Raw genomic sequence first — 13,923 nt, forward strand, 5'->3', positions numbered from 1 at the left:
TAACAAAGTTAGGAATTTCTGGGTTAGATGACAGAGGCTGATAAATCCACAATCTTCAATTTTGGATGAATGGAAAAGAACATAAATGCCTAGTTTATTGAGCTTCTCCTTGTCTGTTAGCCAGGGAGGAAATGCCTGCCTAACACTTACCAGTGGAAAATCATTGAAAAAGTAGATTAGTGAGAATAAAACAACAAAAAGAATAGTTCCCTACCCATTGCTTCCCACTGAATGAACTTTTGACATATCAGCAAACTCTTCTTTTCTCTTGCTGCTGCTAGTGTACTGCTCGCTGTACAGCTTGAGGGACATCTGCTCAACAGCATCTCTTTGTGCTTCCAGGTAGCATAGTTGAACCTCAGCCTGGAGAGGGAAACAAAGAGGAATTGCTCTTTTAATCCAGAAGGAATGCATTTCAAGTGAAGTGTAACAACTCAAAGAATGGGAATTGTTTACATCATTTTACAGCTCCTTTTTGAGTTGGATTTAATAGAATAAACTGGACATATTACAAAATTATATTTTAGATCTAAATCTTATAAGTTCTTCCTTAAAATAAGATCTGAATAAATGAACCTCAAAAGAGTCTGTAAATATCACTAAATATCCCTGAGATCATAATACTGTATGATAAGATTTTACATAAAAATTCTGTGAAATTCCTTAATAATATTCTTCCTCATAATGCCACATATGTGACACTTATTTTTTAAAGATCCCCCTCCACCCCATACAATTGCATGGACACATATTCTGAATGCTTTTCTAATATCTTCTTTAGAAGAATAAAATAGCCAAGTATTAATTCTAGTACCTCTTCAATAGTAACAATAGACTTTCTTAATTACATTTTTGGGGAGTTCTCTTTATAATTGTCTTAATAATTTTAAAGTAGAGGGAATAGTGTGATTTTGCTTACATGCAATTTTGAATTGTTAAATCATTCATAGTTACTTGGGGCTCACTGTAGTAAAGGAGAGGCAGTAAGTTCACCATGCTGTTTTCTATCAAACCAAGGCCAAAAGAATGCTGAATAAATATTTGGCATGGAAATGTATTGAATAGATGCTTTATTTATTGCAGCTGTTGTGATCTCTGTGGCTTTAGATTTCCTTAGAACACCAGATGAGAGACAGAATGAAGTCTTCTTAGGGGCATGATTGTCCATGGTAAAGGGAAGGGGGCAAAGCTGAGGTCATGTACATTGTGGACCAAGGAACTCATTTTTTTCTAGTGCGCGTCACTAAACTCAAGCATGTCCTTTAACGTTTCTAATAAATGTTAATACTGCTACTTTCTAATTTTATTACAGTCTCCTAAGAAAAACAGTTCTGGGTCAGCTATTGGGTAGTTGCCAGAATTCTATAACATATAAGAAGAAAAGTCAAATCAAACATGACCTTCTACTTTCAGTATCCAGAACTGATCAAGGCCTTTCGCCTGGTCTTTAGTTTTACAGACTCAAGTTGGAAAAAAGTGAATATCATAAAGTGGAAGCTGCTTAAAAGTCCAAATTAGAACTCTGTAGAGGAAATGCATGGCTTATGAAAAACGAGGTCTCAAATTTCTATATGGTTGCTTTTCATAAGTAGCTAGTTATGAATGCTCTAGATTGCTGAGGAATAACTTAAACTATGTTAAAATTACTTAAGTTATATAATTTAAGTTTCTGAAATCAGTTAAAAACTACAATATGTATTGGTTCATGTGAACTTTTCTTGCCCAAACTATTGGCTTGCATAAGAACAGATTCAACTAGATTAAGAATTATGTTAAACATTGTAAACAAAGAATAATGTTAGATGGATTATATTCAGTTTGGGGTAGGAGGCACAAAGGAAATGCTAGATCTAGTGTCATTAGCATCTTTATTAATGATGTGGAAGAGGGGGTATGCAGAATGTTAACGGCACATATAAAAGAGCACCAATTAAGAGGTTTGCAACCATCATGGAAACTGAAAAAATAACACCTACTGAGTAAGAATATTTTTTATAAAAAGGATGACAGAATGTAGAGACTTGATCAGAAAATCAACAGAATACATCTTTTAAGAAAACATACAGGCCGGGCGCTGTGGCTCACGCCTGTAATCCTAGCTCTTGGGAGGCCGAGGCGGGCGGATTGCTCAAGGTCAGGAGTTCAAAACCAGCCTGAGCAAGAGCGAGACCCCGTCTCTACTATAAATAGAAAGAAATTAATTGGCCAACTGATATATATATAAAAAATTAGCCGGGCATGGTGGCACATGCCTGTAGTCCCAGCTACTCGGGAGGCTGAGGCAGAAGGATCACTCGAGCCCAGGAGTTTGAGGTTGCTGTGAGCTAGGCTGACGCCACGGCACTCACTCTAGCCTGGGCAACAAAGTGAGACTCTGTCTCAAAAAAAAAAAAAAAAAAAAAAAAAAAAAAAAAAAAGAAAACATACAAATTCTTATGTGATAAATGAGATTACAGAGATATTAAATGACAAAGAACTTAAAAACATACTACTCCCAAATGCTACCCCCTCTCTTCCATCAAAACGCTATAGGGCATAATGAGTATTACACCCACACTAAGTATTTCACTGACCTCATTAGAATAATGCATCTATGCCATTAGGTATCAAGGAACATGTTTGATATCTAGAAGTTCCTGTTAGTTTTTAAACATCCTAAGTAACAAGCTGTAACACTGTTTGTTCTGAGTAAATTACCTCACAAATGTGTGCCACTGGTCACAAAAAAGATCATAAAGCAGTAAGGTAACTTAACGTAAGACTCATCATCACTATAGAAAATAACTGGCATTCATCCCTTTGTGATCTTTGGCCCTTTCTGGGTACAAAGGGAAATACCTCTCAAGTGACAGGGATACATGGAAAGGAATTCAGAGAAAAAAGCTCAGAGGAACTGGAAACATAATTAATCACCTTACAAAATGATTGAAATGTTGTAATATAAGACTTTTATTGCACAATATTTCAGAGGTATTTGACATAGGAAACTTCCCTACACTAACAAGGAGATGAATTAGATGGCCCAGGTCTTTCCTATCCATCTCTATTTCTCTCTCTGCTTTCAGTGATTCATTCCTAAATGTGAGGATAAAAATAGAACCGAAGTAGTTCCTTCTGCTAAGGTTGAATGGCTTTGCCAGTCTAAATCTCTCTGCAGACTGTCTTAACTTTTTCTCATACTATATCTCAGTCCAAAGAGAGATTTTTAGGAAGAAGATATGAAGAAAATACAGTTTTTAAAAAATAGTAACACAATCTCTGGTTAAAAGAATTTCATTAGCATCTATGATAACAGTGGATACTTTTTTAAATGACTACATTTTACAAATGGAAATAGCTTGATTAAATAATATTAAAGGTGTGTAATCAAAAGAATTTGGCAACTTATTAAAATAAAATTAAAAAAAAAAAAGACTCAGTGACAGAACCACCTTTTATTTTCTAGGTCACTGAGAGACCCACAGTGCCATCAATAGGAGTAGTAGTGTAACGAGAGCAATATAGGTGAATGGAAGAAATGAACTGGATTTGGGGGGAAGTCTTTTAGTTTGAGGTACTGGTGGGATGCTCAGAATGAGATATTCAGGAGGCATGTAGGAATATTAAGATTAAAATACAAACACAGAGGCAATGGTTGACATTAAAAGATGAAATGAGAATGCCATGGGACAGAGTAGACAATGAGAAGACAAAAAGATCAGTTTTCACTTACTCTAGCCTAGGTCTGCATCATCTGTTGGGTTACCCAGTGCAATGGATCCTCAATCATTTTCCCTCCTCAAATTTGTTTTATATATTGTTCATTGATAGATATTTTTGAATCACAGCTAAGATGGCTGGTGTGTTGTTTCAGGGCTTGATTCTAGACCTCTTTTCTTTATGTATACTCTTTTCCATGGCTTTAAATGCCAACTATATAATAATGGCTTCCAATCCTCTTATCTGAGCTCCACATTTATATATTCAACCAATCACCTGACATTGCCACTTGGATTACTTTAGGCCTTGCTATTTAAAACAGAACTCTTCATTTTCATCCTCACCACATCCCCTAAACCATTCTGTATTTAGACCTTTCATTTTAAATAAATGGCACCATCTATTGCTCAGGTCAAAAACATGAGAGTCATTCTTGATTCCTTTTTCATTTCTTCAGCAAGCTACTTTCTATATTGTTGATTCTTCTTCTAAAATGTCTCTCTAGTCTGTGTCTCTGATCTAAACTGCTGCCAGCCTAGTCCAGGCCTTCATTATCTTTCACCTGAAGTACAGCAATTTTCTAACATATATCTCTCTTCACTCATTCCTACCCCTCCAATCTCTTCCCTTATAGTGGTTAGAATGATCTTTATAAAACATGAGCTGCTTTCCTACTGCATCAGACCTAGAAAACAAATTTCTCCCCATGGTCTACAAGATTTGCTTCCTGTCTGCGTATTTCTCTTTCCTACTAGTCTCCCTCTTAATCACCATTCCCCTGTCATCCTTTTCTTCTTTCAATTATTTAAACATTCTAGTTCTTTGAATACCTCTTTCCTGCCTCAGGACCTTTGCACATATTGTTCCCTTCTCTGGAACATCCTCTTGTTAATGTCTTCTCATCCTTCAGCTCTCAGTTGACATGTTACTTCTCAGAGAGATCTTCTCTAACTACCTTATCAAAAGTAGATTCACTCTATTTTCAAAAGTAGATTCACTCTATTTTTCTCTATTTATGAACCAGGTTAATTTCCTTTGTAGCACATATATTCACAATTTAAAAGTTTTGCATTTGCTGGTTTACATTTTTTCTGCCTCTATTTCTAGACTCCAAGTTTCATAAAGGACTGTGTCTGTCTCCTTTGCCATTTTGCATTCCCACACCTTGGCAGTATCTAGAACATGGTAGGGGGCTCAGTAAATAATTGTTGAATGAATGACTCATACGTTTATGCATCCATCCACTTATTGCTCATATATTCACTGAGACTTTATCATGTCTCAGGAACTGCACTAGGAACTGTGAGTATAAGGAAGAATAAAACAAAGGTGCTTCTCCTGAGGGAATGCTGTGTGGTAGGGAAGAGAGCCATGACAACAGATAACTACAGGTGTCCAGATAAAATTGTTGTCAGAGAGGATGGAAAATAAAACAATTTATTGCTTGAAGGTTGGGGGCGAGGATGGACAGTAAAGGCTTGATAGAAGTGGCATTTGAGCCAGAACTGAGACAATAAGTATGGCTTTGTCAGGTAAAGAATAAGATACATATCTTTATAGGCAGAGTAACCCATTTGTTCAGGGGCTCAGAGTCATGAAAGGATGTGGCAAGTTCAAACAATGGTGCCTGGAGCTTTGGGGCATTTGAATGAAGAGGCTGAAGTGGAAGAGGATGGACTGTGGAGGATGTCACATTAAGGAACTTGGACACTATCTTAGGCACAACAAAGTGCCAGAAGAAACTGTTTCTGTGGTGGCCTTAATTTCCTCCATCTCCATTTTCTGTCATGACAAGATAGTCCTGGATGGATTAGTCTAAATATGCTGATACAGCTCCTGCTGCCTGGTATACTTTGAGAATACTGCATTGAGAAGGGAACTATCAGGTCCCATTACACTGGATACCCAATATACCAAACAGTGAGAATGTCTAAAAGAGTCTAGTAACTAGTATATCTAGTAAACCTTTAACATCACGTTATGGCCTGCATTATGTACTCCTACTCCCAAGTTCCTATGTTGAAGCCCTAATGCCCAATTTGGACTTTAATGAAGTAATTAAGGTTCAATGAGGTCACAAGAGCAGGGCCCTAATCCAATAGGCCTGATGTCTGTACGAGAAAAGGAAGAGACACCAAAAGTGTACATGCATAAAGGAAAGGCCATATGAGGACACAGTGAGAAGGCTGCCATCTGCAAGTCAAAGAGAGAAGTTTCACTAGAAACTAAACCTGCAGACATGTTGATCTTGGACTTTCAGCCTCCAGAACTGTGAGACATAATTTGTTATATAATCATTCAGTCTGTGGTATTTTGTTATGGCAGCCTAATAAAGTTAGAAATGCTGCCTTCTCATCTAAGATTTAATACGATTGCTTTGTTATTTATCATTTCTAGCATGTTTCCTCCCTTTGTTTTGTACACTATCACTAGAGATACTCCTCTTCAAATTTGGATTATAAATTAATAATTTAATCAGGATATACAACACAGTGTTCTAAAATATTTTATTGAAATTTGGCTTGGTATATGGTGATCCAAATTCAATGTTCATCTTTGGGACCTAAATCATTACTCAACCATATACTTCCCTCTGGTCTTATGTGTCTAAGTAATAACAAAATAGCGCATGACACACTGAGGTGGCGAATTTTAGTAAATCTAATAATCATGAAGGATTTAACATATAATCGCTTTTTTATCACATATAGATATATGCCTTATCCTTGTCCTAAAAAGCACTAATTTAGTTAAGAAATAATTATTTAGTTATCACTACATGCCCCAGAATACTTTGTTGGGTTAAACCTCCTGAGAATATTAAAATTAATTTTACTCTTTCTTAACTCATACCATTGTAGGTCTCCTTGCTCACTTGTATTGGAATTCAGAGGTCCCCACAACATCTATTGCCTACCTATATATCTGGGCCCATGTCCTCTGCTACATCTCCTATTTCTGTGGAAGCTGTCCATATTCCTAAAGCTAATGCCTTACGCTAGGCTTCCGTTTATCTACACAAAGAAGATCACCCCCCAAAATCATCTTTCTTTCCTGCATCAAGATTTTTTTCTCTACTGTATTATTTCCATTAACACATTAGTATAAAAAATACTGCTTTTTTCCCATGGCAAAAAAAAGAAGAAAAAGAAAAAGAATCCACTTACACTAGTCAGTCCTCCAGCTATTGCTCCATTTCTCTGTTTTCCATTATAGCAAAACCACTTTTACTTGTGTCATTCTTGCTGTTTCCATTTTTTCTCCTCTTTTCTCTTGAACACACTCCAATCAGGCTTTTGTTCACATTCCTCATACAATGGTTGATTCTCAGTCCTCAACCTAGCCTGCTCTAGCAAAGCTGATAGTTGTGCTCTTGGAGCATTTGCTCTTGTTTGCTTAATAGCTCAATCTCTTACTTCCCTGAGGCCTTTGCTGAAATGTCATCCTGTTATTCAGGTCTCCCCTGATCTGCTACTTAAAACCACAACTCACCCTCACTACCACCTTCCTACATATTAAAACTTAGCATACATAGCCAAACGTGTTACTTATTCTATATAGTCCATTATTCTCCCAGTGGATTGGAAGCTCCATGAGGGCAAGGGCTTTTGTCCATGTGTTCACTGCTGTTTCCCTAACACCCAGCAGACCACATGGTATGGGACATGCATTCTATACAAATTGACTGAATACATTTTACTGAGTTCAAACATCTGAAATTGTTCAAAATGTACAAAGAAATAGACAGTTTGAAGGCTGTAGCCTCAGCATGATTTTTAAAAATTGTTGGGTTCATGCTCCTTTAGGAAGGAGACTTTTTTTTATATAGAAAAGAAACTTAGTGAAATATATAACCTGTTTACCATTCTCTAGAAAAATAAAAGAAGAAAAGAAAAGCTTCCTTAATGCAAGAGCCATTTGGGCTTTTGGAGGAGATATCAACAATGCCACAATTCGTATTTTGAAGAGTCTACACAAGCTCAAGAAGATCACAATATAATGGGGGAAACCCTACTTTTTCTGGCAATAATTTTGTCATTTGGGGATATTTTCTTACTTCCACTACAGTCTTTTTTTTTTTTAATCTTAAATGTAGTATCTCTAAGCACATTCCTTTTATTTTTCTTCCTTATACAAATACTATGCCTCCCCTCTTTGTCCCAGTAGTATTCCTCTTATACAACTGTCCCAGAATGATTCCTTCTTTTGGAAAACCATCAGGTCTCAAGACCCCCACAGGCCTTGCCAAGGATTTCCAGGGTTGATTAGAATCTACACTTGGAAATAGCTACTCTTTTGTTTGGCAGAGTTTCCCATACTCATTCAAGGATTTAGAGTTGTCACCTTTACAGTGTATTTCTCTAAGATCTGGGTTATTTTGTGTGTTTTTGCCTTTGTGTCATTGGTGCTTCATAATTTCCTAAAATAACTCACCTTTTGAATTGAATTCAAAGTGCATTTCCTTTGTCCAGAAATGAACTCTCCATGGGCATTTATTCACATATCTATGATTAGCTACATTCTGCCTAAATGCAAATAACATTTGGCATTACAACAAATGAGAATCTCATGTTGTTTTTCCAGTCCTGCATATGTAACTGACTGGGTGCCAAAGCTTCCTTTCTACACAGCCAGAGCAAGGAGTCATAGGACTAAAGGAGCAATGTATTTCTTTGGAGTAAAGTTGATTAAGGGTTTTCATTTATTCATTCAACAAGTATATTTTGAGTGTCTCTTATGTGTAAGGCATTATGCAAGATATAATTCTGAGTCAGACACAGTATCTACCCTCGGGGAATATATAATCTAAAATCACAGAAAAATTATTCATAATAGGGGCTCAAATATTCATTCAAGGATAAATCCAATATTACACTTCAAAAATGTTGCCAAAGAAACAATTAGTAAGTTTGTTAAAATGTTCTTTTTATTTTATTATTGGACAAGAGAGTCATGAAAGTTTTAAAAAATATAAATATTTCCCTTGTTAAAAATTAAATCTATATCAAAAATGTAACAAAGAATCTCAAAGCTGATTTAATATTATTACTTAGCAAAGACTATTGCATATACTAATCATTGTACATTAGTAACAAAACTATGGTCATATTGGCAGCTCCAGAAAACCTAGCCTTAGGTTTTCAAGGTTTGCTTATAGATCTCATGGCTAAGGAAATCAAGACAACTGCAAAAGATAACTGATTTAAGTCAAAAATATCATACAAATATAACCTTTAAAAGGTCATCTTTATTTTTGTTAACTTGTTTGCAAACTATTAAAAACATTCACTATGATGTTTAGGAAATTCAATTTTAAAGCTATGTCTTTAATGATATTTGTTAAATGGTAAGCATTTAAACAAAGTGGAGAAATTAACATTAACACTATTTTCATTATTTCTTATGCATTTGTTTATATGTAAATAAAATGTCCTTTCCCTGCATTTTAATGACAGATGAGATGTTTATTAAAAACAACAACAAAAACATATCTACCTAATAAACACAAAGAACAAATATATCAAAAATTGCACTTGTGGAGAGCTTCATCAACCACCACCCCCTCCTTTTTGTAATGCATGTCGTTAAACTCATTAAAAATTCAGCATTTTATGTCATGAGCTAGGGTGGGAAGGGAGGATGATTATACTGTGTGCACTGGAAGGGATGATTAGAATTTTCAATGTCTCTCCACTATGGTTTCCTTAACAAATATCTGCACAATGACATAGACATCCTCTGTTTATATTCTATGGCAGCATCCTTATTCCCATCTTCCGAATTCCACTACAGCAAATCCTTATTTACTTTCTGGCAGAAACTAAAAATTAAAGATGTATAATGTGAAGATACAATCTTAGCTTCTCTTGCCCTGCAGGACTGGCACTTCCTTCCCAAGTACAATTATGCTGGCAAATGCTGCTATTAACTCTGTGACTACAATGATGTGCACTCCAGTTCCTTTGAAATTCTATAAAATTGTTGTCCTTAGATGGTGATAGAAAGGAAGGAATGAAGCAGGAACAACAAGAATTACTTTACATACTAATAATAACAATTTAGTTATCAAAACAGAACCAAACAAGTGTGCCTTTATACTGTTCTTTAAAAATTTAGCCTCCTAGGGTTCTAATAATCAGGGCCTATGGTTCAGGAATGCATGGTAGCACTCAGCTCAGTGCCTATATCCTCATTTCAAAGAGAATCATTCAAACCGACATTCACCCTGTCAAGAATCTTGACTTTGAGCTGCTAATGTAGAATAAAAATCAATATAAATTTTGATCATTTGATGAATATTTACTTCTTTCTTTAGTGTTTGGGGATTTAGAATTGAAAAGTGCTGAATCAAGTCATTTTATTTTTTTGTGTTTGTGCCAACACCAATTTACTACTCTCCAGAAAGTTCCTGAACAAGATGTCTCAGGTGGCATGCATGTTGGTTTTTCCTGTCAATCATAACAGTATGTCAGTAGGGAACCATAATCATTTCCCTTTCATACTCTTAGTGTTCCAAAAAGGAATATTTTGATTATTTCCTTGGAAAAGGTAAACTTTCTCATTTAGACACACTATTGAAAGCCTAGTGTCTATTGTTTTTGGCATTCAGCTGAGCCTAAATTGATATAATCTATTAAAGGTTAAACACTTCATTTTAGGCTCCAAGGGTCATGCACAATAAATAGAATTTACAAATAGGTTCCTCTACAAGCAAAGTTCAGTATTACTCCCAAGACAAAGAGCTTTTATAGAAGCTGCCATCTTTCTCTATACAATTTCTGAAAAATAACAAGAAAATATCAACTGACTGCTCTAATCTGCAAAAAGACTTCACAATAAAAAAGACTTTACATTTTTATTATAAATGGAAAGACACACTATATAAAATTGACATTATAAAAGCTTAGCAATTAAAATGTGATTCCAGTGTGAGCAGCATACCAACATTTTTATGATACTTTGATACATACACAACAAAAGCTTACTATTCTTGCAGAGTATTTCCATAGTGATTTTAAAAATAATGCTCTTTCCCAATTTGAAAAAGATTAAATTAATTGCAAGCCCCCCCAAAGTGGAGTATTCTCATTTTTAAAAAATTTCATACATGACATAGTGGCAGAAGACTCAATATTAAGGAGGCATTTTTGATGGTTCTTTATAAATTAAATAAAAATGACAGCAGCTGCCTTTCCTAAGGATGATATAGCCCTGGACAATCACTAGATATTATGTAGACAGATGTTTTAAATAAAATGAAGTATTTAGATTGCTAGATACCTTGCTAGATATGAAGGCAATTATAGGATGACTTTGTTAAATTACATTTTTCATTTTTGTGAGGGGAAAAAAGAATTGTCCTGGAAACAGTACCAACAGGAAATGATCCTATATCTAAAACAGCTGGAGACTGCAACTAATATAAATTTACTTGAAAATAAAAATTCTGTGTGCCTCTGGAGACATGCAGTAACTTGCCATAAAAACAGATGAGAATATAAAAGTATTTAAAAGGGAAAAAATATACTTTATCTAGATAATGTACTGAGATGTGGTCCACTGATGAATGAGAAATATTTAAAGATGAAGAAAAGAAAGAAAATCATAAGAGTCATTTTAAAACTTATAATATATATTTTACTTAAAGTTATATTTGTAGGAAATATCAAAAATATTTTTCTAGGAAAAACTGATTTTTAATAAATTATTTGTTAATCAATTTACTAAAGTCATAATAAGAATATAATTATGTTTAATTGTATTTATGTTTAATTGAAAAATTCTAATGGAAGAAGATGCTAAGTTAAATAATTTAAACATTGGTAAGAATACTCCAGTAATTCTCGAAGTCATACATAATAGCTTCCATTCACAATAGCTCCCCACTACCTTATACCTTGTCCATGCTCCTCCATCTACATTCTTGCTAGCTGTTGAACTGGAAAGACATCTAATATACTAATTCTCATAAAATATTCACAGGCATTAACATCTTAACATTTAACATCTCTAAGTTAATGAATTTCAATATTCTTCACTTAAAGACAAATGCATTAATCTACAAAATAATTTTAGGAAAAGCCATGGATGGAAATCTATGTGCACAGCCAGAATGGACAGAACCTGGAAAAACACCTCCAAGCCTTGGGTGTTCACCTTCCTCATCTATGCCTAAGACTCATCCTGGTCCAACTCCTAGTGCTCTGGGACTCAGGACACTATGTGAAGCTGGTATTTCCTATGGGGCCTCAATTTGCACAGTTGGGGAAGATCGCAGAACCTCAGAAACTGGCTTACGCACGTCAGCTGGAGAGGAGACTCCATGGGAAGAAAGTAGGATGAGAAGAGCAAGGGGAAAATATAAGGATGCATAATAAGTGTAAAGAGCAGTTGTCACAATAGTGCTCACAGAATCCAAAATGGAATATTCTTAAAATTCTTTTGTAAGTTGACATTGCAATAATCTTCTCAAAAGCAAAACTCTAGGACCTAAATTAAAACTCAAAATCATATCCAATAATTCTTCCCTCTTTTCTACAAGTTCACTAAATGTTAAAAGGAACCACTAGGGCTATTTTCTGGTAGATCTGTGACAAAGCCATACACACAAAAGTGTGCGCACACACAAAAAAAACTCTCCAATAGTGATTTCTCATTTTATTGTGTCATCCCAAATAATCTATTATATTATGACATAAGCATTGATTTTGTCCTATTATTTGAAACAGTATGTAAATTAACAGATTAATCAGATGTAGTATTCCTAGGTTCACTATCTATCACCTATATCAGCTCACTATTCACTGGGTACCTAGACAAGTGCTTAAATCATCGAGTGTAATGTTCTCTTGATCAGGAATCACTTGATAGTAGGAATATTGATATTTTTGACAATAAATTACATTTATACTTTCATGGCTTGCAATTTCACATATATTATCTCATTTGATAATCATAACAACCTGTGCTATGCACAGATAGGCCAGGTATTATTATCCCCACTGAACAGATGGAGAAGTCAGAAATCAAATAAATTATTAATAATTTATCCAGTCACATAGCTAATGAGAAGAAAAGCCAGGGGTTTTTGGCTCTAAGTCCAATGCTTCTTCTATTAATACTAACCATCCTAGGTATCCTCTCTAGCCAGTAGTCCTGGAACCATGATTTCCAATCTATGGCCAGTCCTTGACTGAGGATGCCAGCATAGACGTAGACAACTACAAGAGCTGGGATATGACATCAAGTCTACTGAGTAAGGTATGCACATCAGTCACTTTCTGCAAGGCCTAATATATCTTGTCCTGTGAGTCTCAGACTCAATCAAAAGTCTCTGCTCCACTTGCCTCCATAAATGACACAGATTCTGCCCCTTTGGTGGCTGTGCACCACCACTGTGTGTTCCTTGTCTGCACACTCTGATTCCCTTGCCCTTTGTTAGCTCATCACTCAACTGCCTTGTCACTCCTTCCCTTTATATATCTGGGGTGTGGTAAGCAATTAAGCCTCACTGCAAGGATCTTTTTCATGTCAACTTTGATTGCTGATCCCCATTATTTATTATAATTATAATGATTTATTGATACACAGGGTTCATAGGGGGTCCTGTGGTAACTTAGAAATTTAGGGCTGGGGTTGCAGCACATGTTGAGCCCTTGAACTCTTATACATTTTGTCTTCCTACAATTCTTTCCTGGAGATATCCCCTCTGACCTCCTTTCTGCCCATTTGCCACAGTTTCTTCTCACTGTCTCTCTAGGGCTGTAGTGCATGTGCCATCCTGATTCAACAATACTTGTTCACCCTTTCCCCTCCAACCTCTGGTTCCTCACTCTCTTGCTCCTCTGCCCTCACTTCATCTATAGTTGTATTCCACCTGGTCGTCTCCTCAAAGCAACCTGCTTTTTCTAAAGGGAACATCTGGACCCTAGATGTTTATAAACTAAGAGGGTAAGACCTTGCTTATAGTGAATTTTCTGCTCCTTATTTTTGTTTTATTTGTTTTTTTGAGGCTGGGACCCAAGGTCAGGACAAACACTGGGCCAAATTTTAAAGATGGTTAAAAAAAAAGGAGAAAAAATGACACTCAGTTTAATGATTAAGGGAGGAGTCAGATGAGGGGAGATGGGTCTAACATTTACTGAAAGGCTATGTTTTGAACAATTTAATTTAATCCTTTCTATGTCCAATGGATCAGTACAGTATCTGGGAAATTCACAAACC

The 13,923-nt window shown here is 35.6% G+C and overlaps 1 protein-coding gene across 2 annotated transcripts in view; it reads right to left on the reverse strand.

Annotated features, from left to right (window-relative positions):
* Positions 1-13,923, reverse strand: part of AKAP6 (A-kinase anchoring protein 6) — a 465,422-nt gene that overhangs the window by 160,062 nt on the left and 291,437 nt on the right. For both annotated transcript variants that reach the window (XM_012773426.3, XM_012773424.3), the window contains one exon: positions 215-363. In XM_012773426.3, coding sequence (XP_012628880.1) covers positions 215-363 — 149 coding nt within the window. The remainder of the gene's footprint in view (positions 1-214; positions 364-13,923) is intronic.

This window comes from Microcebus murinus, chromosome 6 (genome assembly GCF_040939455.1).
Source record: "Microcebus murinus isolate Inina chromosome 6, M.murinus_Inina_mat1.0, whole genome shotgun sequence".
Lineage (NCBI taxonomy): Eukaryota > Metazoa > Chordata > Mammalia > Primates > Cheirogaleidae > Microcebus > Microcebus murinus.